We start from the raw sequence: 26314 nt of genomic DNA on the forward strand, positions 1-26314 counted from the left end.
ATTAGACTCCAGCCATTCCTCAGCTGATCACATCTGGATCTATTCATAGAAGGTTTTTTTTTATGTTTATGATCTGTATTCCTATTTAAAATGTCTTGAAATATCTTGAAATCTTGAAATATCCAACTATACCATAAATTGAAATGCTCTGCTCTTTACCCGTTGCCATGGTGAATCCTAGTATCGGTTTTCCATGGAGAATGACTTTCTTTCACTCCTCATGCTCTAGCTTAAATCAGCTTGAACACACTCTGAGTTTGCTGTTCTAGAACAGCAGATCAGAGTATGTTCAAATAACTCAGGCTACGTCCACACGTACACGGGTATTTTTGAAAACGGAGATTTTCCGTTTTCGTTTTAAAAAAGAATCCCGTCCACACGTAAAGGCAGAAATGAAGGAAAACGCTGCTAGGAACATGCCAAAGCAACAGGTGGCGATATATTGCTAACTGTGCAGAAATGTTGGCCAATCAGAAGTCTAGAAGCCTCGGTGGGAAAAAGTAAACAAAGCTGGGGCATAGAAGCAGAACCCAGTCATATGTGTGGAGGGACAGTAACTGTGTGTGTATATGTAAGCATTTAAACACTGCAGAGAGTACAATTAACAGTAACAGTATTGTAGAAAATCATTTCACCGAAACAATAACGTGGCGCACAGTGTGACGTCAAAAAATGCGCACACCTTTGACGCTGCATTTTCTCCGTTTTTCTCGTCCACACGCAAAATGCAAAAATTGAGTTTTCAAAAATATCCACCCTGGCCGGAGTTTTTAAAAATCTCCGTTTTCAGTGACCGAAAATGCCGTTTACGTGTGGACGAAAGGTGCAAATGCATAGAAAAATCTGCGTTTTCAAAAATACCCGGGTACATGTGGACGTAACCTCAGAGTTGTCAATCTCACAGTTTATCAACTTAGAGTTTGCTTTCAAACTCAGAGTTTGATGAACATGCTTTCTGGAATAGCCCCCTACTATTAATGTAATAGGCATTATGAAAAGAAATACTGTGACCCTGAATTGGGTCACAGTTGGGATAGATCCTATCCCAGCTGTTATGGGGTGAAATTTAAGATACACCCTCAAAGGTCACCAGTATTTCACAGGCCTAAGGCCATGTCCACACTAATACGTTTTCGTTTGAAAACGCATATTTTTCTCTCTGTTTTGTCCTTCCGTGCACACTGAGATGGCTTCTTTGGTCAAGGAAAACTGATCTTTTTGAAATTGTAGATGAATTTAAAAACACTGTTTTCACACTGCAGTGTGGATTGCGAAAACGGAGGCTTTTGAAAACGATGACGCATTTTAGTCATATGATGCAGTCATGTAACCAATCAACTAAGATGGTGTATGGCATTGTACAGCAGTTTTGTTTTTCCCCCATTTTTCATAGCGCTATTAAAGATTAATATAAGTTTGTACATGCTCCACATTTTCACGTTTTTCTTCAAAGAAGACGGAATGTTAATTTCGGCATATTTGTTGTGGTACGTCTCCCAGTTTATATTCACGCTTGCTTTTCCAACTTTGTACTCTTGTGTTACTCGCAGCAACAATTCCACCTCATTGTTAGTCCATTTAAAAAACTTGGTGTTTTTCCTCGACATTTTGCCATGATGTTTCAAAGAGCTGGAAAGTAAATAAATGCAAGACGGAAATGACGCAGATCGAATCGTCTTACGTTTCATGGATGCACAGTACAGGAACATAAGCGTTTAAATAAAATTATCCATATATACAAAACAAAATGTTTTAATGAATTCTATTCTGTTATATTAGCTTTAGGTTTTCTATAAAAATTAAAAGAAACAGTAAAATGATAAATGATCCCAGAGGAAGTTAAGCCCCTCCATGAAGCAAAGAGGTCTTTGAGGTTATTAAGGACTATGATAAGGAATCAAACTGATTTTACATCAGGTTTGTATATTAGTAATGCAGAAATTTACATTTGCTTGCTCACCCCCAATCTCCACCTCACCTGATGTTCATGTGTCTGTGTGTGTTGGATAGTAGTGTTGTATGATCTGACCAAGCAGTGCATGTATGCGTGCATGAATGGATAAATGTGGATTGTAGTGTAAAAATACAAGCTATATCAATGCTAGTCATTTATCAATTCTTGTAATCCCACAGTAGTGTTTAAGAGGCAATGTATAGTTTATGTTTAGAAATATGCAAATGGGTATGTTTTAATAACAAGTCAAGGTGCAGTATTAGCAACATGGACGTTTGAAGACAATTTGTACATTTCGTGAACAAATCAAGTTGCATTTTAACCACATATCAGGAAAAGTTATACATAAGGTAGCACATGTACAAAATATCCTTAACAATCAAGTTTATTGCTAACACAGTAACTAAAAATATTTAAATCAAGCGATGGAAATACATATTTAGGGGAAAAAAACCTCCTAATAAATGATTAAGTAAATCTATCTCTCTAATATCTATCATTTCTCTCAGGAAATGCTATGTTTATTATACACTATATAATGCACTGCAAGCCATATAATTGATCCCGTACCCTGCAATGAAAACTGTATAGCTGAGGTATTGCAGTAAGTTTTTAGTATCCCCACTAATGGGTTAAAGCTGCATGAAAAATATGCAGGCTGAGGCTTAGCTTTTTGTGCGATAGGAACACAAAACCCAGTTTTACTTAACTCCTGCACTAATACTCATTGTACAGACCTGGTAACAGGTATTTTTTTTCAACAGTTAAATTCTTTGATGCCCACATGCACAGACAGCGTGTGTTCTGCATTCTTGGTTAGCATTGAACTGATGAGAAATGTGTGAGTTCAGGTACTCAGTTGAAGGTTAGGTTTCGGACTCCTGACAGGGTGCCGACTGGAGCGCTCTTGCCTTTCAGAAGGGTGAGGGACATGATGAAGAAGCATAGGCACATGACACCCAGAATGATCATGCCTGAGATGAGTGCGATGGTCATTGTATTTGTGTGAAACACTGGAGCTTTAAGATGGGCTAAGCAGCACAAACACAAAGAAACATTCCAAAATGTAAAAATGTCTTTCACATTCTCAATGCTTTTTCTTAAGTTCATGCAAAATGCCAAATAGCAGTGAGTGTTAAAACACTAATACCTTTTTTGCCATTCCAATGAGAAATGACACAACTTTTAATGTCAGATTGAGACATCCCGGCTCAGTATTTGATTTTCAATAACAACTAAAGCAATATACTGGCTGAACAATAAAATGAATCCTGAGGAATATAGTATGCGCAGGCATTGCATAGCCATATAGACTGACTTCTAACAGACCAAAATTTTTGAACATTGATGATCATTGCCGGCCGTAACTCACATAGTGTGTCATATATTGCTGCATATATTGCTATGTTCCTGTCTAGATTATTGTGGAATCATCCAGTTAAGGAAATCCCAAAGCTTGATTCTGTTCATCTGGACATAGTATTTTCAGTTGGGGAAACATTTCATCACTCATCCAGACTTCTTCAGTCTCAGCTGGCTGCAGGTTTCACCAGCTCATAATGCATTTGTAGCATTGTAAAATGGTAAAAGATGTACCATACAATGCTGTGATTCCAAACATGCTGGAAATCTTCTAATGGTACTCATGGCCAGCGATCAAGGGTCATGACTACGGATGGATATTGATAAGATTTTCACGATTCCGATTCCATTTTCGATTCTGTTTAATGATTTGATTCTTTATCGATTCTCTTATTGATTCTTTTTTAGAAAGGAGAACACTAAGGTCGAATAGCTTAGAACTTTGTTTTATAGCTTCTCTTTGAACGAGATAGAAATTTAGGAGTAACATGGCCTTACAAACCCAACAGTGAGATCTTAAGAGATCCAGCCTATGGCTCTTCCATGGGGTATCACAGGGTCCCCAGGAAAAAAAATTGTAAATGTAAAATAATAAAATAAATATTCTTCTGTAGCAATAACAAAGTATAACATCAATTATTCTGTAGCAATTACACAAGAATATCCAGTAATGTTCCTGCCTACAATTAAACACATTCACTTACCATCTGCTGTGGCAAATGGGTGCAAGCCTTTTACCACAAACTTAGTCACTGCACGGTGACATTCGTCTATCCTGGCCTGAAAGGAGACGTTACCAGTAGACTGCAGCGAGAACTGCCAGCATCTGAGCCAGCCAGACTCTGTCTGTCTCTCTCATCATGATCACCTAAATGCAGCGCACAGTAATGGCAGGTTTTGTAATAAGGCAGATCGCACTAACATAATATGCACTGTTAGTTGATTATTTACCTGCCGCATTAACGGGAGAGGACGTGCAAACGTTACCGCTGCTGCTGGGTTGGATTTCACGAGTCCGGAGCGGAATTAAAAACACGACATTCATTTAAGGTCATCGTGTGTTTTGTGAGCAAATGCTTTTGCATATTCGTAGTGTTTCCTCCCTTAAATGAAATGTCTACTTTGCAAGTATTGCAAGTTGCCCTGTTGTCATCCGTTCTCGTAAAGTATAATCAAACTTTTGAGCATTTGAGCCGCCATGTTTCCTGCCAGGTAAATGACGCTCCGCAACGTGGTGACGTCATTCGGGGCAACTGGAATTGATAAGGGAATCGTTTGCAAAAATGGCAAACAATTCCAAGGAATTGAAACAGTGGGAACCGGTTCTCAACAAGAACCGGTTTTCGATACCCATCCCTAGTCATAACAATTTGCATGTTAATGATTATAAAATTGATATTACAGCCCATTGTTAGTTAGTAGTGCGTTAGTTAGTCCTTTTTATAAGGTAGGAAAATCTGCAGTCAGCTATGACTAAAGAAGTCACTTGGATGAGTGAAAATGTTTCTCCCAGTGAAAACACAAATATCTTATAACCTTTAAAAGTAGAACAACACACAAAAGCATCATACCACTTATTGAACAGAATGACAAGACTTACCCAGCTGAGAATTATTGGCTGGTATTTCATCTGTGAAAAACAAAGACATGGCATTTCAGCACACTGTAATCCATATGGTATATAGTTTCTTTCATTCGCGTGTATACAGTACGATAGACAAGGATGCCTTGTCTAACGTACTGTTTTGAAAATCCTAGGTCACCCAGACAAGCTTGCAACTTTAGTCAACATTTAGGTGTCAAATCTTGGATTTTGACATACATTAGTGTCTTGTAATACATTGGATAATCAGTAAAAATTATTCAGCTGTGGAAATGTTAGGCGAGAGTGTTATTAAACTATACCACTCCGAGTTATGATAGGCCCAGCAGTCAGGATGGCGTTTCCAGATGCAGCATTTGATCCCTTTCCATCAGAGACATCTCTCTTTTTCCTGCTGCCACAGATCTATGAAAATATTACACAGAAAGAATGAGTCCTCTCTCATGTGGTGTATGTTCTTATGATGAGGAATTCAGGACACAGACTACTAATATAACCCATCGATGTTGCCAAGATATGTGTCCAATTTGATATCGGAGGAATATCTAACCCCTTATTCTGCAGTGAGGGAAATAATGATTTGATCCCCTTTGCTCAAATGAACAGTCTCTAATATTTTTGGTAGTTTTATTATTGTATAATGGGGAGACACAGAACTAATCAATCATTCAGTTACAACTACTGTTGATCTCAGCTTGTCATCTGTATAAAGTAGACCTGTTTTCTTCCACTCTAGTCGCTCCACAATGCTCCATGATGATTCATGGTGAAACATGAAATCTAGATGCTCAGGTGTCTTTCAAGACATCGTACTGTCTGAAAAATGAGGAATGTAGGCTAATAACCTGTTATATCTTGTAACTGCTGTGCCCTCACCACTGTTCAATAACGGTACTGCTGTCTGTTAGACTCTATGGAAGGACCATTTGGAAATCTCAGTCTGTTTGGAAAGTCAGACAGTCACTTAGTCTGAAGAAATATGAATGTAATCTGGTCAACTAATTGCTTCTATGAGCAACTCTTTAGTGACAGTGGGAAGGAAAAACTCTCTTTTAATAGGAAGAAAGTTCCAGCAGAACCAGGCTCAGGGAGGGGCGGTCATCTGCTGCGATTGGTTGCGGTGAGAAGAGGTGGACATTCATCTAACACTGTATACTGAAGCATCAGATTAGCTCCAGCAAATTTATTACAATGAACTTTGCTTTGTAACGAATCCTTTATCACATACAGATGCTTTACGAAATGCCCATTGTGATTACAAGGAATGTTTCTATGAGCACCTAACTATACTTGAAGAACTGAATTTATGAATGCTGAAGTGAAGCTGATGTTTATATTCAAGAAATAAACTATTTCTATAATTAATATTAAATTAGATGCAATGATGCAGTATATGCTTTGTAGGAAAACATAATGGAACTAGTATTTATTAATTCAAATAAACGTATACTTACCCTTTGAATGTAGAGTGAATATAAAAAACTATGAGAGGTATAAACTGTAATGGAAAAGAATGTACAGTAGAAGTATTTCCCAATTGTTTTTAAGAATTTGTAAATGAGCTTACGTATTTTAACCTAAGTAATAATAATAATAATAATAATAATAATAATAATAATAATAATAATAATAATAATGTCAATGGAGTTTTCCATTTTGAAATGAAGGTGACTCTAACAAGATTATTGTGTTATATTTTATCTCAAGATTTTTTTTTATGTGTGAGTGTGTCAGTATCCAATCTCACTGGCATCAGCATTGCACAATCATCTGCTCGGCACAGCTTGGTGACACAGTGTAGGAAGACAGTGGACATCTTCTGGTTCTTGTGCTTTACAAAGCGGAATACTTCAAAGGCAAAACGACCCATCTGGCTCTTCCCATTCTCAAACACTGTGGTCTGGGGGTCTTTTTCACAACTAGTTCAGAAAAGCAACATTAGAAAAGACTATTAAAACATTGTCAAGGATAGTCGGAGTCAGAGTTTTACACAATCATGGGCCTGTTATTGTACTGGAGTTACCTAAAGAAAAGATCGTAACGCAGGTCATCATTAGGATTTCCAGAAGGTGTGGTGTAACAGTAGTCCATTAGAATGTTCCATCTAATTTGCACAAAAATGTGATTAAAAGCAGAACAAAGGAACAGAACATGGTACAACCTGTTTTAGGATAACTCTGTTTCAGTATGCAGCCTTATGTGGAAATGGTGCCTCCAGAGCAAAGTTGTGAAAAAAAAACATTTTTGGATAATAATGGATACTAAAACCCATTATTGAATTGGATGCTTATTTATAACAGTAGCAATACCAATAGTGCCTTCTTTACCTCCTCTAGGTGTGACACAACTTCATAGAGCAACATTGCAGATGGGCATTCCAACAACACAACACTAAAATACTAAACAGTTATGGTAACTGTTAACTTGGCCAGTGGATACATTAATGTTCTCAGTTTAACTTAAGTTATTATTCAGATAGCAACTAATGTTATTGGTCCTACCCATCAGTAACGTTAATAGACAGTGCTGATTTTGCAGTCTAACAAAAAAGAAGTGTCTAAAAAGTGCTACGTTCTTCTTAAAGCCTCAGACTGAAACTGGCTAAACCCACCTGCGATCAGATCAATATCCCAGAAGGGTCATTTAATTCATGATAAAGTCCATTTAAAAATTGTTTATGTATTTTTTAGTATTGTATAAAAACAAACAATCAAGCAAAAAAAAAAAAGAAACTCCCTCTCACCCCTGGTGCATACTTGCCAAACTTGAGACCTCAGAAAGTGGTATACATATACATTTATATACAAAAAACTGGTACTTTACAGTGTTAATTTATCGGATAAAAGAGCTCTCTCGGTGGTGTGAAACTCTGCCATCTACTCCTTGCTATCTAAAATAAACCAGACGCTGGCATAAATTCTCAACCATCTCACACTTCTGTTTATTACGTTTTCTGTTTGACGTTTATTCAGCTGTCTAAAAACCCCGGAGGAACCCTCCTGAGGGATTAATCTAATCTAATCTAATCTAATCTAATCTAATAATTTAAATCTCAGCCGAACTGATTCAATTTTGTTGTCCGGGTGGAAAATCAGGAGAAATTCAGGAGAATGGTTGCTCGGGAGATTTTCGGAAGGGTCACTGAAATTCGGGATTCTCCCGGAAAAAATCGGGAGGGTTGGCATGTATGTGGGTGGATTGTATTTATTACAAAGTTTTAGTACAAAAGCTCTTCAGGTCTCTGCACACTGGTAGGACAGAAAGAAGAAGAAGAACAACAACAACAATCAAATATGCCCTTTTATTCCTTTGCTCTGAGCTGATTCAGCTAATTGCAGCGCAAGTTAAATAATTTCTTGTGCAGGAGGAAGAAAATTGTGGTTTGGTCTATAGCTAAATTGTGGACACTATTTATTTACTGATTGCAATGGTACAAAAGCACATGGTGAAATGCAAACTGTGTCCAGGAGAAAAATATGATTCAGTACTTGATAAATAAACCCTTGTTTACAAGCACAAAAGTAGGACATTTCTGTAGTTGGTCACCTGGTTTGCATACATCAAAGGAGGGATTGTGGCCTATTTCTCTATGCAGAAACTTGCACATGTCCTTAGGTTACTTGGTTGCCTCTTGGCAACTCAAAGCTTCAACTTCCTCAGCTGATTCCTTTTCTCCCCTCCTTTGTTGTCATGATTCTGTGTTTTTGGTCATTGTCATGCTGGAAGACTCATCCATGGTAAATTGTAAATGGCCTGTATTTATATAGCGCTTTACTAGTCCCTGAGGACCCCAACGCGCTTTACATATCCAGTCATCCACCCATTCACACACTGGTGATGGCAAGCTACACTGTAGCCACAGCCACCCTGGGGCGCACTGACAGAGGCGAGGCTGTCGGACACTGGCGCCACCGGGCCCTCTGACCACCACCAGTAGGCAACAGGTGAAGTGTCTTGCCCAAGGACACAACGACCGAGACTGTCCAAGCCGGGGCTCGAACCAGCAACCTTCCGATTACAAGGCAAACTCCCAACTCTTGAGCCACGATCGCCCCGTGATCCATGATTCATTTTTAGTGTTCTGGTTGAGAGAAGGACGCTCTAATCCAAAATTTTACAGCCTATTGGCTTGTTAATATAGTGAAGTCATCCATTAGCATAAAAACAGCTCCACAGCATGACTACCAGATGATCCGACGCGATGTCTATGCCTGTCCTGTAGCTTGACTGTACCTTCTTTTGGTGATATTTAGTATTTTGCTTCCTCCAAACACGGTGTGACAAGTTGATGCCAAAGAGCTTGAGTTTGTTTTCATCCTACCACAGCACTTTGTCCTAAGTCTTCTCTGAAACATTTAGATGTTCAAGGCTGTCTTGAGCAGGGTGAGCAGGTGTAGGCAATGCCAGACCTGTCCAATATAGTGCAGTGTGTTACCAATTATGTTTTTGGTGACTGTGGTTCCAGCTGCCTTCACATCATTAACAAGTTCATAGTTTTGGGCTAATGTCCCATCTTTCTCATGATCCTCCTCACCCCATGAGACAACAACTTGTATGGAGCTCCAGATAGAGGGTGATTGATGGCCTTTCTTCCATATCTAATTAACTGCACCAGCTGTTGTCACCTTCTTATCTAACTTCTTGCTGATGGTCATTTGAGCCACATGCAGATCTACAGTCTTGCTCATGACAAACTCTGACAGCTCTTTGGTCTTCTCCATGGTAGTGGAAGAAGTTGGAATTAAAGATTTTTTATTCTGTGGGCAAGTGTGCTTTATAAACATAATAAGCTGACTATCTGTAATTGATTGGTGGTCTGTATCTGTTTCTGAAACTGATTAATTGATTGTAATCTAATCTCTGGGAGCCAGAATTTTATCTAGATTGTAGGGATTCAAATGCATACTTAACTCAATTATATGAAAATCCATTTATAATTTTATGTAATGTGGGGATTTTTTTCTGGATTTTTGGTTAAAATTGTGTCTCGCTTCATTGAACTTAAACTATAAACAGTGTTGGGAAGGTTACTTTTATCATGTATTCCACTACAGATTACAGAATACTTGCCCCAAAATGTATTTTGTAATGTATTCTGTTATGTTACTCAATGAAAGTAATGTATTCTGAATACTTTGGAGTACTTAATATATTATCATGCTTTTTACAACTACATGAATGTACTATTGCTTTGTGATTTAATAACTATTACTGAAGGTTACTCACCATAACAGTAGCAACTAGATTTTTAAATCTTAATATAAAATGAGTAACAGTAGGATGGACATTAGATAAGGCTGCACTTTTTGCACCAATCTCATATAGGAAACTATTCTGTGTGTATCTCCAAAAGTTGGTTCTCTTAATCTGGACGTAGCTTTTAAAGTGGGAGAAACGTTTTGTCACTCATCCAAGTGACTTCTTCAGTCTCAGATGACTGCAGGTTTCCCCAATCTTATAAACCAGGGATAGGCAACCTTTCTGATGATGAGTGCCATCTAAAATTTCCTCAGAAGTCAATGTGCCATTTGATTGCATTAGCAATAAATTTAATAACGCTCTATATTAACAGTTACACACTATATAAAACAACTTTATAGAATTATATTTGTTCACAGATGTTTGCAACTATCAGCGAATAGTTATCAGCTATTTTGAAACAAAAAAAGAAACTTTTTATCCATAACAAGAACTTCATAACAGCAAATGAACTGTACAACAGAAAGTGCAAATGCTATTTGTGGTCTCCTCACAACAATGATAAGAAAAATAAACTGGGCCAATATGGCATGTTTGTTAATACAGGGATACACATATTAATGTGATCTCTGGTCTCCGAGTGTCCAGCATTCAGACCTGAGGACACTCTTCGTGTAGAGAAAATCTGCTCACACAGATATGTAGAACCAATTACTGTCAAGGCCTCTGCAATGTTCTGAAGACAGTTAACCTTGTCAGGTAGTGATGTCCAGCAGGTGAAAATGCAAGCTCCATGAACACGCACAGCTGTGGATTCCAGCTGCGTTCGTAGTTCTGCAAACTTTTCTGCAAAGAATAAACTCCACCTAAACTTGGTTTATATCTGACCCAGATAGACTGCAGTTCATAACTTCTTAGTGTCAGTCCAAGTGTCAGTTCACCTGACACTTGGACACAGCGGCCGCCTCGGGTCTCTCCTTCTCCTGCCTCCCCTTTCCACCTGCTGGCCTCTGTGAAAGCTCCGCCATAGCCACCACCAAACAACTGACTTATTTTTACACATCGGCCACCATCTGGCCAATCCACCACCTTTCATTGTTTATACCGTTACAAAAAAGAAAAAAACCTTCGGCCCATAGAAACTGATGTTTCTATGTTACACACAACGCGCTCTGTTTAGACCCAGACCAAACAGTATTGTTTGACTGATGGCCCTGGTCTTTAAGTCTGACGTCACTAGCCTTGTCTGGGCTCAACTCCAGTGTGGGTCCATAAATCAAACAATCACTGTGGCATCACCGAGAGTTGAAAAACTGTCTTAAGTCTTTCATCTGTAATAAAATGATCAGCGTTCTGCTCTACCAGGTGTAACAACTCATTTTAACATCCAGGCATCCATGAAAACGGAATTTATGACATTTAACGGAGTTAGAAATTAGCAGGAAGTTAGCTCACTAGCTTCCTTCTAAATATTAATAATGCCAGTAATATAGCATGTCCTGACTGAGGGATTTTGGAAACAAATTCAAACGTACAGCTCCGACATAAATGAAGACAGAAAACTAAACAGCATTGACGTTTGTAGGGTTACTTAAGTTTGGCTAGCTGGTATATAACGATGTGCTACGTGACCGCTAGCGACATGGCTATATGAGCATAATATAAACACGCTTTTTTCAACTCAATAAAAGTTAACGTGAGGATTCTTGGTGGTCAGGAACAAATGTAATCGCATGGCAGGATGCTGTAAACAGACCAAACTTCAGCCAGGAGAACAACTGAGATAATCCATCCACAATACCAGGTTAGTCATTCATATACTGCTGTATGGGCTGGGCTGTACTTACATCGTAAGGTTTTAAAAACTGAGCTTTAAAAAGATTAGTGTTAATAAAAGCCGAGAGAGGCTGACAGTGATCACTGATTGATCACCCAGTTTTGTTTTAAGTTATAAAGTTATTTTGTTATTTTCATATGGCTTAATAATTATCCTTATTGCTGTTTAAGAGAGGAGTGGTGCTTCAAAGGATAGTTGCAGATTTCTGTCAGAATCTGCAGATTATACAGTACAAATAAAATGTTCACGTTTGTCCAGCGTTGTCTTCTCAACAGTTTCACTAACATCTACACTGGATGGCCAGGAAGCGTTCACGTCTTCTGGGGTGCTTCACCGGCGCTGATAATTGGCGTCTGTCTTGTGTCAGCAACGTAAAAGACGGATTTAATGCAACATGACCATTCAAACAGCAGTCGCTTTCTCAAACATCAGTTGTGTATCGGATTCAGTACCACATACGAAAGCGACCCAGGTTGGATTTGAAAATATCGGATTTGTGCTGTTCACGCTGTCATACCATGGGTTGCATAGGGTCAGAAAAGTCGGATTTGATGCGATTTCACCTGCAGTGTGAACGTAGCCTTAGTTACTCTGTTCTGGGGGACCCCATCCTTGGGGTGGACCAATTTTTGGCGCAGCGTGTTTTGCGGTTTAAAAGCCACAGAGACGCAGTGTTTAGAAAATGCGTCTCAAGTATTTCGATACTCCTGACATGTATGGGATAACTACAGGCTTTCGCTTAGTCAGCAGTTGTCCTTCTCTCCTTGATCGGCTGGAGCTTTCTTTAGGCGCCTTCCCAGCTTTGACAAATGTCCAGCTGGGATAACCACATTTCCTCAGGGCCTTCTTGATGTGATGTTCTTCTGCTTCCCTGGCCACTGTGTCTGCGGGGATGGTGTTGGCTCTATGTTGTTTATGCTCCAGTGGACGATGAGAGTCAAACCTTAAATACTGATCCGTATGCGTAGGTTTACTCCTCAACACTGACTATAAACGAACATGAAAATTAGAAATTACATTTACATCTATGTTAGAAATAACATAAATGTAGCCTTTTATTTTATGCCGAGAGACCATTTTCTTAGCTGTTTATACAGTTAAGGGTCACAGGGTGCTGGAGCCTATCCTAGCTTTCAGAGCCCAAAACAGAATTATCAGTTAACCCAACATGCATGCGTGTGTGTGTGCGTGAGGGGGGGGGGGTCATGTATCTCATCTGAAGACAGAAGCTAAGCACAGGTGGGCCTGATTAGTACTTTGATATGAGAACACTTAAGAATACTAGGTAATGTAAGCTGGACGTCTGTTGCTCAGGAGGTAGAGAAGGTCATCTACCAATCAGAAGGCAGAACACTGAACCCCAAGTTGCTCTACAGTACAGTCATTGAAGTGTGAACATTAGACGGTGAATGAGGCATGTTGTATAAGGAGGTTTGAGCGCTAAACTAGAAAAATACTATATAAGAATCAGTTCATTTACAATGAATAATGTCAATGTATTATTTTAACATATTCAGTGCTTTTATGCACAGATGAAAGTCATCATGTATCATAGTTTAATGAGTCATCGTGTGGGTGGCATATTTAGGCTGAAAGGCTACATTGTGACTGAATACCTTCTATCCAGATTAGTGGCTTTTACAGCTGCAAATATGCGTGTCTTCAGGGTCAGTCCTGCCATTGGGATGGACAACTGCTGAATATATGATGAGTCCTGTATAAAAAGCAAATTGTCATTTAAGCATAGATGTGATATTACATGGCTCTTCGCGTCCACCCAACTGACAGTGATTTATTTGCTTTTTAGACATTTATTTTCTAAATAATTCGATGTAGCCCTAGTGTTTAATTCAAGTGGATTTAGGGTAAGAGTAAGAGTAAATTTAGTATACGTTTGTATAATTACAGTATTAGCAATAATTTGCTTTTTACATCAACTGTATAACAACAATTTCTGGGAATCTGGCATCATTCTTCTTTTGTACATGGACAATTGATGCATACATCTGTAAGAGGTAGAGATCAACTTTACATAGATGCAGAGTTTCTTTATGTTCACTTTATGCATACAAGTATGGCTTTATCTTTGGTGCAACAGACTAAGATCACCTGTAAAACACAAATGAACATTTATAACTCACTGTTGTGAACTTACATTATAAAGCAGGAGATTCAATGTGCTAATGAAAGTGCCATTGCTTTCCTTCACTGAGATTGCAGCTGATGACCTACAGTCAAGATAAAGGAAAAAAGAAGTAAGTACCTAAAACATTATGAAAGTTAACAGTAATTATGGTAGCATCAGTATTTTAAAATTACATTTTTATATTAAAATTTACATAACATTGAGGAATCCTTGTCTTTAAAACCATGCCTATACGTCACTCTTTCAGGTTAACATATACACTTTCCTGACCAAACATTTCCAATATCTCCTTTTAGAAGTTAATATATGTAATCTGAATTGGACTTTTTGTGGGGTCGAGGACCTAAAATCTGAAAATATGTAACAAACTGTGTTTGGGTTGTATTTCATGAAAACAACAACAAAAAAAAATTCTGTTGTATTGTGTGGAACTTAATAACTTTATATTATAAATTTTCATTATTATTATTAGTATTGCTTTTATTAATATTGTTGTTTTTTTTTTTTAATTGTTATTATTAACTTATTATTAAACTGCTTCTTTTTTTGTCTGCCAATTGATATAATGATTGAAACTTACATGTATATAGGATCACGGTATCAAACAAGCTTAAAGGTATGAGTGAGACTTACGAGGCCAGCTGTGTATTGTTGACTAGGTATTCCAATGGGTAGCTGCAGCTAAACTTATACAGCAGACCTGGCAGGTAGCTGATGATGGTTGGAGGGTCTGGTGTATCAATATACCCTGATATGTTTCCAATCTGCACCAGGGACAGGTTCCCATAAGCATTGGGTCCTTGAGCAGTTAACACCTGTAAGCAACATCAGTGTGAGTAAAATTCCTGCTCCAGCTCTTTTACTAAGATAAGAAGGGTTGGACATTGTGCAGGATAAAAAGAAAAGTTCTCAAGATCAAGAAAAGCTTGATTGAAGTACATATCTCTCTCTCTCTCTCTCTCTCTCTCTGTGTGTGTGTGTGTGTGTGTGTGTAATTTAGTAAGAGCAGTTAATACAAAAAAGAAAATGTTTTTCTTACCACCAAAGAATTACCACAGGACTCAAGTGTTGCCAGGCTGATGCTAAAGATTACAACAGTGGGGAAGGTGTTGTTATTGATAAAGCCTCTGCAGTGGGCATCTCCATGGCGACCATTAAGGGCTAGGTCGGTGTCAGTGTAGCCAGAGAAGAGAACAGGGCAAAAATTGATCTTGAGGGTAATGGTCTGGACCCCACAGTATACACTGATATCTCTCTCAGCTGGAAAAGAAGCCAAAAAATCTAATGATATGTACATAAATTGTGTATTTTACAATAGTACATTTCTCTCTCTCTCGCTCTCTCTCCCCCCCCCCCCCCCCCCCCCAAAAAAAAAGAAAAAAAAAAGATTTAGCTTCTGGGATTACAGTCTGTAACATTTAGTTTTGTATGTCATAATACTGGTGTCCAAAAAACTTATCACCTCATCTTTGGAACATGTAGGTAGTCCAAAAGAATTTTTTTCACATTTTTAGAATGTTAACATAATTTCTATTCAGTTATTCACAAAACAAAAGTCTTTAAGTCCTCACCAGGGAAGCGGCTGTGAAAATTTGCATCACAGTTGTATCCATTGAATTGAGCTCCAACTGAAAAGGCCTTACTAAACATTAAAAAAATGACAAATATATGTTCCATTTCAGCACCTGAAACAGATCAATAATGTAATGTGAATAATCCAATCAACACCATTTGTTTTATATTGTGGGGTCTTTACCTTACAGTATAAAGTGCACCGAGGCAACTGTTGTTGTGAATTGCCACTATATAAATAAAACTTAATTAAAATTCATTTTTCACTTTAGAAAATACAACGTCTCATGTAGGAAGACAGAAAGTAAAATCTGTTTTACATGCACTAATGGCAGGAGGGAAGATTTACAGTTTTCCCTTAAGTTGAACATTTTTTATATTCCTACCAAATACATTCACTGAGCACCCACAGCTTTGGCAAGTTATAAGAAACTGATACAGTTTTAAATGAGGCCTCAGTGACAATTACAATGATTGAAAGTCCTCTGGAAACTGTTAAATTAAAACTAGTTTGTAGCAGATTATGTAGTTAATAAAACCCTCACCTACAAAAGCAAACAGTTGTTCTGTGAGAGGGAGAACTACTCACCCTGGTTCCTGGCAGCCAGCAAGTGAGCGGTTCTCCATAAGCCTGGGACAGACGATGGAGTGGTCTGCACAGCATCCCTACCTGACAACTAGAAACAGAACTCATGAGCAGGAGGGAAAAAGGGACCATACACATAACAGATTCATTATTTGAACGTGTCAACAAAAAGGGTTGTCTGGATTGAACATGGGAAAGTCCATCAAAACTGAATGTGTTATACAAATCCTTTCACATCCACAGAAATATGAGCAGGTTTTGAAGTTTCCCACTCATATCCTTTCGGCCCAATCTGGCTCTGTCACTGCTCACAAATGGTTTGACGCTGCATGAGGTCCAGGAGCTGGGGGGGTGGGGGGGGTGGGGGTGGGGGTGTTGAATTATCTTTTCATCGCTTCAGTGGCCTTGGCTTGCTGACTGAGCCATTCCTTTCTCTCTAGGCCAGTCAGGGAGTGCAAAGCCCACTGTGCGGGCCTTTGGCCCAGGGAATCCATGCTTTTTCATTCTTTGTCTGCTGCAGTTCTCAGTCAACACAACAGCAGGCAATCTGGTAGGTGGGGCTGCAAGCTGCCTGTGACTGCATACCTGATCCCAAATTTTGACTCCTGGTCACAGGACCCTCACCACATGGCAAAGTAAAAGAAAGCTAAATTTGTGGAGTTTCATGGGATTAGCCAGTTGAAATATGAATATAAATGTATGTGGAACATGAGGACAGGACATTGCGGTTTGAATTTTTAGGAAACTTCTCACTCTAGGCCTATTGGGGGGAAAAAAGGACACATTTTTGGTGCTAAAGCTAAAAAGCATTCTTCTTTTGCACAAATTAATCTGTTTAATCAGGTGTAGTCTGCTGAGTTGTATCACCTTCATACTTCTCCAGTCCACAAAATATCTTGTTGAGGCTGTACATTAGGAAGTCTGCAGCTAAGAAAAAAAGTCTTTGTTCTTGTGATTCCTTGGGCTTTTTGAGAGGGACAGAAAAGGTTTGGTTACATCACAAAAATACACAGCCAGTGTGCACAGTCCACAACTTTAGACTATTAAAACAAGAATTTAAGAATATGAAAAAAGGCTCAACACAACAGGAACTCAGCGTAATTGTCAGTCCACAAATATAATCAAACAGTATATTGGAATATATCAGGAAACAATATCAGGAAATACCAAACAAAATATGCAAGACAAAACTAGAATTGAAATTATTAATAAAAAAGAAAAAATCATTTCCTAGTTCAAAGACTGCTTGCAGAACTTTGAACAGTAACAAATCCGGTTGATTTCTAGCTAACCAGTTAAAAATAAATAAAGAAAAAACAACTATATGTGCTGTTAAAGATTTATCTGGTAACGCAATATATGAACCTGAAAGAATAAACAACATTTTTAGGGATTTCTATGAAACTTTATAGTCACCACAAATGAACCCGTCTAAAAATGAAATTGACCAGTTTCTTGGCAACGTAACTCTTCCAAAATTATTAGACCGTCAAGCAATGGCACTGGATTTGCTACTGACACCAGGGGAACTCCAGAAGCCCTGATAAGTATGCCCAATAATAACGCTCCAGGTCCAGACAGTTTTCCTGCAGAATTCTACAAAGAATTCTGGACAGTTCTGGCACCAGTATTCCACAGAATGTTGCAGGAAGTCAAGGAAAATGGCAGACTACCACCAAATATGAATTCTGCCAATATTAGTCTCCTGCTAAAACCAGGCAAAGACTCCTGATTTCCCTCAAGCTATCGTCCAAAATCCCTTATTAATGTAGACCTCAAAATAATCTGCGAAGCTCTCTCAGAAAGATTAGAGAAGATAACCCCCCTTTTAATTCTAACTGACCAGACTGGTTTCATAAAAGGCAGGCACTCGTCAACAAATATACGTAGATTGCTTGATTTAATAGACTACTCATGAAGTGAAAACATTGAAACTACAATATTGTCTCTAGATCCCGAAAAAGAGTTTGACAGAGTTAACTGGAAATTTTTATTTGAAACTTTACGCAAATTTGGTTTTGGAAACTCTTTCATAAACTGGCTAAAAATATTAGAATTATATAGAATTCCCCAACAGCTTGTGTCAGAACAAATGACCAAACATCCTCCAGCTTCTGTGTCCTGAGGGGCACCAGGCCCTGATGTTGTGTAATATGCCTCACCCAGCAACTAAGGCCCTGGTGTGGTGTAGATGGCCTCAGCCAGAGCCACAGGCCCTGGTGTGGTGTAGGTGGTCTCAGCCGGCAACTCAGGCCCTGGTGTGGTGTAGGTGACCTCAGCCGGCAACTCAGGCCCTAGGGTTGTGTAGATGGCCTCGGACAGAAATACAGGCCCTGGTGTGGTGTAGGTGGCCTCAGCTGGGAACTCAGGCCCTGGTGTGATGTAGATGGCCTCAGCCAGAGCCACAGGCCCTGGTGTTGTGTAGGTGGCCTAAGCCGGCAACTAAGGCCCAGGTGTGGTGTAGATGGCCTCAGCCAGAGCCACAGGCCCTGGTGTGGTGAAAAAGGCCTCGACCACCAGCACAGGCCCTGGTGTAGTGAAGATGGCCTCATGCACCAGCACAGGGCCTGGTGTGGTGTAGTTGGCCTCAGCCAGCAGTACAGGCCCTGGTTTGGTGTAGGTGACCTTAGCCGGCAAATCAGGCCCTGGGGTTGTATAGATGACCTCGGCCAGAAGCACAGGCCCTGGTGAGGTGTAGGTGGCCTCAGCCAGAGCCACAGGCCGTCGTTAATGTGCCCTCATTAATGGGCAGCTGCTTTGAGTCTTTCAATACGCCCCTTCTCTGGATCAAAAGCAGTTCAATGACATGAAAAGTAAAGGCTTACAGCACCTGGTATTCCCAGGCAGTCTCCCATCCAAGTACTAACCAAGACAAGCCCTGCGTAGCTTCCGAGGTCAGACGAAGTCAGGCGTGCTCAGGGTGGTATGGCTGTAAGCTGCTGGTGCCAGCACAATGTGTCAATTTATGGAATCAAGTGATGAGGTGGCCAGTACCTGAAGTTTCGAACACAACCCTACAATTGAACTACAGAGTTAACGGTACCTGCATACTTGCCTAATACCCTAACCCAAAGACTCAGATAAGCATTAAACCAGCAGCACAGGCTCTGGCTTTTTGAAGATGGGCTCAGGCACCAGCACAGGGCCTGGTGTGGTGAAGTTGGGCTCGGCCAGAGCCACAGGCCCTGGTGTGGTGAAGATGGTGTTGAAATCTCCCAATTCTTTTGATCTTTGGGCTGAAGGAAGGACAATACTCGGTGTATAAATGCTCAATCAACAATCATTTATTTCCATACAATTCAACACAAAGAGCATTTAGAACCATCATGATGGGGAGACATGCCTGAAGAGGGTCACAGCAGTCTCAAAATGGTGACGGGTTACACAGCCTCTTATAGCTCCTAGCGGCCCCCACCTAGTTGTAAAAGCCTAAACATTCACATTCTTTTCTCCCTTACGGCGTCTAAGTTATGACCTCGGCAGTTGTTTCTCTGCTTTCTGTAAGGTGGGGGTATGGAATGTGGTCTATCTCCCCTGTCTTAGACACCAAGTCTCCTGCTTACAACCTTCTTTTTATGATTCAACAATAGAGCATGTCAAGAAAACAGTGTAACACATTCCCAGCAGATCAAGGATACAGAGTGATGCACATTTATCTAATGAACTAATATGTGAATATGTTCTGTTAACTCAAAAGTATAATGAGAACTAAACTACATACAGATCACACGCTCTATATTAAAGGGTATAATATGATCTACAGCAGTATTCTAATTCAACTACTTTGATTACATATATAAGGTAACCTATAATAACAGAATAATCTAATAATTCCCCCTTTTGATCTCTTAAAAAGAGATCACTTATAACGTACACTCCAGCATTGCAAGGTCCAGTTCTTCTTGGTCCTGAGGCCCTCTGTCCCCCTTTAACGGGTGGACCATATGTGGGATGACCTCTGTGTTCACGCAGTTCAGATGCAAGCAAAGTTAGATTTACAACCATAACAGCAGTTACAGATGACACTCCCATCACTCCCCAATTCTCCCACAACTTTATTTTGGTGCTCCAGTTTTCCACTCCCATTTTAATGCCACCTTATACCTTTCAAATGTACTTAGACTAGAACCTCTGTCTAAGGAGCTTTTAACCTTTATTTTTATTGCTGCAGCTACCAGTGTCTTCCAGTTGGGTGATTCTCAGCCTCTTTCTTCGACCTCCGGGGTTAGACCACCCTTTAGTCATTGCACAGTTCTGGGGATTATTCTGCCCCGATTTCAAACAAAGATCTGTGTGTTTTGGGATCACCGCCGTGTCCCCCTTTTTGCCAAGAGCCTCTCGAACCTCGTTGGTCTGGTGTTCCTGGTTTTCGCCAACCCCTTCATGGTTATTGCTGTGTTTCTGGGATCCATCTTCTCCAGGAGCCCAAACGCCATGACACTTGACCCCAGTTGATGTCTCGGCAGTCCCTACATCTGTCTCTGCTGTGAAGGGTCCGCATATCTCCATGTCCCCGTCTGGTGTCTGTTCCTTTATCTGCAAGAGACAGAAAACCAAAACACCTCTCTCCCTAGCCTTGATAATCTAATATTGTTATCTATTGTTGTTCTAATGATTCAAATTTGGTTTCAAATATTATGTTCAGGACTCTTTGACCCAGGGACTTATTCTAATCATAATCTATGTGTGTGTAAAAGAAATCAAAAATTAATAAACCATTTCTAAGTCTAACACATTATAAGCTTAAGTTTTACCATAGCTAAATTATTAAACACACAAATAACGTCATAAGATGTTCATAAAACCATTGTTTGATGTTTGGACTCAACTCCCCCTTTTTGACACACTCCCATGTGTCAATTCATTGGAGCTATAAAATTAAGAACTCTGTTCTGTCTCTAAGTTTTGGAAAATTTTATGCTTGTCAAAATTTGAAGAATTTTTATCATAAGTAAAAGTTATGGCGTTATCATCCCCTCAGGGCTTAGCTTTCCCTCTTTTAGTAATATTCCTCCCACAAATATTCGCAATTACCCTCCTTTGGTGTGAAAACTGTTGGTATGGTCAAGTGGGAACTATAGAAACAAAAGCTCAGGACAGAAGAGTTATCAGTCATGTACTTCATACCAATTTTGCATATGTTTTATTTCATCTTGATCCTCTGAGTGTAATGGTACATTTTAATTTGAATTTATCAAAACTAAACACAACAGGTTTTCTTTCTTTACTTTGCTCTTGTTCTTTTGCAGTACCACATCCTATCAAATGTCCCTGTCGATTATATTCTACTTTTAATAACTTACTATTTCAAGCGAGAACCTAAATCACGTGGACCAATGTTTGTTTTTGCATATCTCTATTTCGAATGTGGCAAGTCATTCATAGATATTGTTAAAGTTTTGGCGATTTTCCTCTATAAAATTTTATTGACTTTTTACAGTGGCCTGCTATGGTTAATAGATAAGATAAGATAAGATAACCTTTATTAGTCCCACACGTGGGAAATTTGTTTTGTCACAGCAGGAAGTGGACAGTGCAAAAGTTATGAGGCAAAAATTAGAATACATACAATACAATACAATAGTAACATATTCCAGTCATGAGTGATATCAAAAGTTTTCTCCACTGTAGCATTTGGCATTCCCAATAATATAACATGATACCTTAATCAAAACACAGCTAATATAGCACAGTTTTCTTAATGCAAACATCAGTAACTCAGAATTAGCAACCAAAGTGTCAAGTCTGCAGTTCATACTTATGTGAAGCTACAGTCTCCTCCTCCAGTCTCTCTTATCCTCCTGCTCCTGCAAAAACGAAACAAAGCGAAGCATCCACCCTTCTCTTGCCGGCTGGATGAATTGTGTATCGGCATTTACTAATCCTAAAGTTGGTACAGTCTTTGTCTCAGTATCAAGTCAGTCAAAACTTTTAGTCGTCAGTCCATCACAGTCCATTCACATGCCTTCATCCACACACATTCATACCAGATGTTGCTGATAATGGAGTCTCACGCGCGACCTATTCGAGCCTCCATCACCAGCAAGATGACGTCATCATTTTAAAAGGAAACAACTCTTTGTTCTTTTGTTCTGGATTGACTCACTGCAATCCTTTTAAACTCAGGACTTCTCATATGATCAGTGTCACATATAAGTGAATTTCTCCCAAGCCAATTACAATCATGGAGAAGCACACTTTGCAACTGTTTACAGTAATAATATTTTATAGCGCTTTAAATCTCAATCTTTCAGGCCTGGTTTAAAGAGCTGATTGTTCAATCATGGACTCACAAAATATCAACATATCACCACCGGTGGATCACACCTCTCAGATTTTCTTATCTCAGTGCACTGTAACAAAAACGAAAACAGACGTAACCAACAAAATACTACTAAAATAACACAAACTAGGGCCCGTTGCAGACATGTCCAAGCATAAAACTATCCCTCTCTCACTTACGAGAAAGAACACAAGCCAAAGCTCACTGATAACATCAAGCTAGCGCTAAACAAAACCAAAAAATCAGCCAGAAATTCACAGGAACGTTTTGCTTCCTGCTGGGACAATATTGTGTGGGAATGAGAACCTCAGGTGCCGTAACACCCTTTGTTCCTCCTTGAATTAAATCTCAATCACAGAAAATGCCGTACTCCAACCTAAACTTACACTATTAATTCATCATTTTTCACTCTGCGCCACTGTTCCTCATCAGGGCTGTGTGAAGCACAGCAAAGAATTCAGTCAAGGCCTTGAGGCATAAACAGACATCACGCACAGACATTATTTTCATAACCAAACCGTTTTAGACCTTATTCCTAAAATCTACATAAATGCCCTCTGGGTGACATATAACACATTCTAAGTAATCAATGGTAATCAATGGCTCCTCGTAAAAATTATGCATTGGGATGTTTGTGTGCAGCATTTTGCATATCAGCATAAGCATTTGTTAGCAAAGCATTCTTCATTGCATCAGCGTGTGTGTGTGTGTGCGGATCACTTCTCAGTGAATCAGCATTCCAATATGTGTGTGTGTGTGTGTATGTGTGTATTTCACTTTATTCTGAATCTGTGTGTGTAGACGTGTGTGTTTGTGTGGGTGTTTATGTTCATCACTTTCCTGTTCTGGTGTTCTGGGTAAACCACGGCCTGAAGCATGCCCTGGGGTCCTGCCCTCCTCCTTTTCAGTCTGTTTGCGACCATTGCTGCTGCTGCTGCGGCTCAAAGTTCAGTCCGTCCTGGTTCTGACCCCAATTGGGGCGGTCCTTTCTCCAGTGTCCATGCTCACCGCAGGTGAAACCTGCATCTTCTCCTGTGTTTTTTGTCCATTCTGAGGTGCCTTCTGTCCTCAGTTACTCCTCCTGTCCCGGCCACGCCCTTTTTGCTGCCCGATCCTCCGTATTGGTCCATCACTGTCCTGCACAGTGTAAATGCAGAGTTATCAAGGTCAGCATTCTTTTGCTCGGCCTTACTTTTCCTTCGGGCTTGGCGGGCGTCTCGTCACAGCTCTGTCAGCTGACGCAGTCTGGGAATTTTCCCCCGTGTAGTGAAATGGGCCTTAGGTTTAGTGCTCTCCGTCTCTGCTGCATGAGATCGCATTCCTGCAGCACTGTTGACTTTTTCAGGTTGTTGTTGTGGGTCCAGTTGTTGCAGCATTTGGTCAGTGTCACGTATAGGGGAGAGCAGGAGTCCAGTCAGCCTCGGCTTTCAGGGCCGGCAAAGCAGCCTGTAATTAAATATACAGAGAAAAAAAAAAACAGACAAAAAACAAAAGCAAACAAACAGGAAAATGATGTTGTGTTGGCTGTATTACAACGAGAGGGGAGAACCACCGGGACCAGGCCCTGTGTCAGCCTTCTCTCCCCCCCTTTTTTTTTTCTCTCCCGATATAATCATCTCCTAACCCACCAAGTTGACAGGACAACATGCACCTGTTCAAATTCGTAAGATCATGTTTAAACTCACAAAAGAGAATTTTCTTTCATTCAGTAATCACTTGTGTTAATCAATCAACAGAAAACGTGTCACAATTTGGATCTTTTTACCACTAGATTTGTCGTGTCTTCACTGGTTGGTCAGACCAGTGTCTTTTTTTCTTTGAAGTTAAATTATTGTCCTGCAACCCAGAGAGTTTATTTGTCAGTAATGTATTTATCCTTTAACAACAGGTGTCTGGTAAGTTTCGCTGCGTTAGCCTTGCTGGAAAATCTTCACGTGTTCATGAATGTAAGCTGTTTCTTCATTGCGTGTGTGTGCATTTGTAGGCAGGCAGGTTAATTTTAATTTTTTCTCAAAGTAGGCGTTACCTAAAAAGGAGCCTTTCTCTCACATTTCTCTGCTTGTGTGTGTTTTTGTTTCACCTTTTGTTGTGATGCTCCGGACGCCTTCCAAACCTCCACAAGTCTGTTGGCCCCAATTTTATGTGTTAAAAATTCTCTTAATTTCTCCTCTAATTCTCTCCTCTCTGCTGTCTATTTCACAGCTGCTGATTCGTGCTGGGTGTGGTTCCCATTACTTATAATTTTGCTTCGGCCGCTGTGCTTGTGGGGGCAGTTGGTCCAGGTCCGCAGCTTCCTGTATTGACACACTAAGAGATTTATTTAATTAAATTTTCATCACTGTTACACAGATAAGCAGGCAACACGCCTACCTTGACAGCATAAACTGCACGCCAGTCTCCCAACACATTCCTCTCTCTACTCCTCCATAAGTCTCCACTACACACCTCTTACTATCTCTCTTTTTTATTTTTATTTTTTATATTTATTACACCACAGAGTAATACACCCAATTATGCCCGTCTATCTCTATGTGGCTCCAAATTCCCTCTTTATTTAATTTCACACTCGTCAGGGGACAGGCACACAACAATTTCAACCACTGAAACGAGGAATTCAACCTTTTTATATTTCACCTATGATAGAACTCAACCTTAGATGTAAAAGCATTCTCTTGTTCTATTCCAGAATAAATGTGAACCCGTGATTACACGGCCGTTCCAGTGTTATTCTGTAGCTATGCGGGAGTCCTCAGTTCCCAAGTTGCCACCTTAGCATCCAGACGCCGCTGGTCCTGGCCACGCGTCCACGACCAGGAGGGGCGCCACTCCTTGAACAAAATTAGTTTCCACAGGTACACTAGGCGTCAACCTTTGATCTTAAAGCATTTTCTTCGCACTAATGTCCTCCTATTCAAACACATCAACCGTCACTGTGACTGTGTTTCACGCTTCACACACAGACAACACACCCAAAGTGCGCCTCACACACACACCCAGAGCGCGCCTTACACACACACAGCACTCTTCATCAGCGGAACTTTACACAGAAAACTCTGAGCTCAACTGTTAGAACTCTTTGAAGCACAACTGCACCATAGACCAAAATACCCCTTTCTCTGCGCTTATGACCGCCACCACGGGGCAAAATCGCATCATAAAAGTGACACTCGTCCCCGAGGCTCAAAACCGACACCATAAGCCAGGTTCTGCTTTACCTTTATTTCATGGCAAGTAAAATTTTACTTATTATTTATGACCGCAGCCCTCGAGGCAAAAACCGACACCACAAATCACCGTCAAACCTCTATTCAATGTACTGAAATCAGCACCAATCGCTGCTGTACCCACGGCCGCACCACCAGAACACGGCCGTATCATAAACCAAAACCTACGGACGTGTTTCGCTTTTACACGTTGCCAGCGTTCAACCGCACCGTAAGCCAGCAGCTGCTTTTCCTTATTTCTATACTAATTTCATGGCCGCATCAACGAAGACTCAAACCGACATCATAACCAACTTCAAAACCTCTACTCAATGTACTGGACTTATGGCCGCGTCTCCAAGAGATTCTAATGTATTATTGCTACAGAAGCCAGTCTTAGACAAAGTTAAATGTGGAAGGTAAAGTGGGCTGCAACTAGTCCAACGTAGTATCTTATTAGTATCTCGGTAGAAGCAGTTTACTGCAACTAGTCCAACGTAGTGTCTTATTAGTATCTCGGTAGAAGCAGTTTACTTAACACACTGGAATTCAGCCTCAACTTATGTTGT

The 26314-nt window shown here is 40.0% G+C and overlaps 1 protein-coding gene and 1 pseudogene across 2 annotated transcripts; both read right to left on the reverse strand.

Annotated features, from left to right (window-relative positions):
- Positions 1–2154: 2154 nt before the first annotated feature.
- Positions 2155–18322, reverse strand: zpld1a (zona pellucida-like domain containing 1a). 2 transcript variants are annotated; one of them, XM_026182310.2, is made up of 11 exons: positions 16263–18322; positions 15673–15786; positions 15141–15262; positions 14735–14916; positions 14111–14183; positions 13572–13669; positions 6943–7023; positions 6667–6838; positions 5222–5324; positions 4917–4946; positions 2155–2985 (listed from the first exon to the last, which is right to left on the reverse strand). In XM_026182310.2, exons 2-11 carry the CDS (start codon positions 15776–15778, stop codon positions 2810–2812), a joined length of 1143 nt encoding a protein of 380 aa, XP_026038095.1. In that variant the 5' UTR covers positions 15779–15786; positions 16263–18322; the 3' UTR covers positions 2155–2809. The 2 variants fall into 2 exon arrangements, with proteins under 2 accessions (XP_026038095.1, XP_080163568.1); XM_080307442.1 differs by having other exon boundaries at positions 15141–15361.
- Positions 18323–19077: 755 nt separating this feature from the next.
- On the reverse strand, positions 19078–19196 carry LOC113031275 (5S ribosomal RNA; annotated as a pseudogene).
- Between the last annotated feature and the right edge of the window lie 7118 nt (positions 19197–26314).

This window comes from Astatotilapia calliptera, chromosome 10 (assembly GCF_964374335.1).
Source record: "Astatotilapia calliptera chromosome 10, fAstCal68.1, whole genome shotgun sequence".
NCBI lineage: Eukaryota > Metazoa > Chordata > Actinopteri > Cichliformes > Cichlidae > Astatotilapia > Astatotilapia calliptera.

Excerpts from the sequence above, each read along its gene's own strand:
- zpld1a (XM_080307442.1), bottom strand. The coding sequence starts at position 15,778 with ATGGAACATATATTTGTCATTTTTTTAATGTTTAGTAAGGCCTTTTCA. Across the intron at positions 15,362-15,672 it reads TTTTCACAGCCGCTTCCCTG|CTGAGAGAGATATCAGTGTA; the intron begins GTGAGGACTTAA and ends CTTCTTTTCCAG. Across the intron at positions 14,917-15,140 it reads CCTGTGGTAATTCTTTGGTG|GTGTTAACTGCTCAAGGACC; the intron begins GTAAGAAAAACA and ends TGTTGCTTACAG.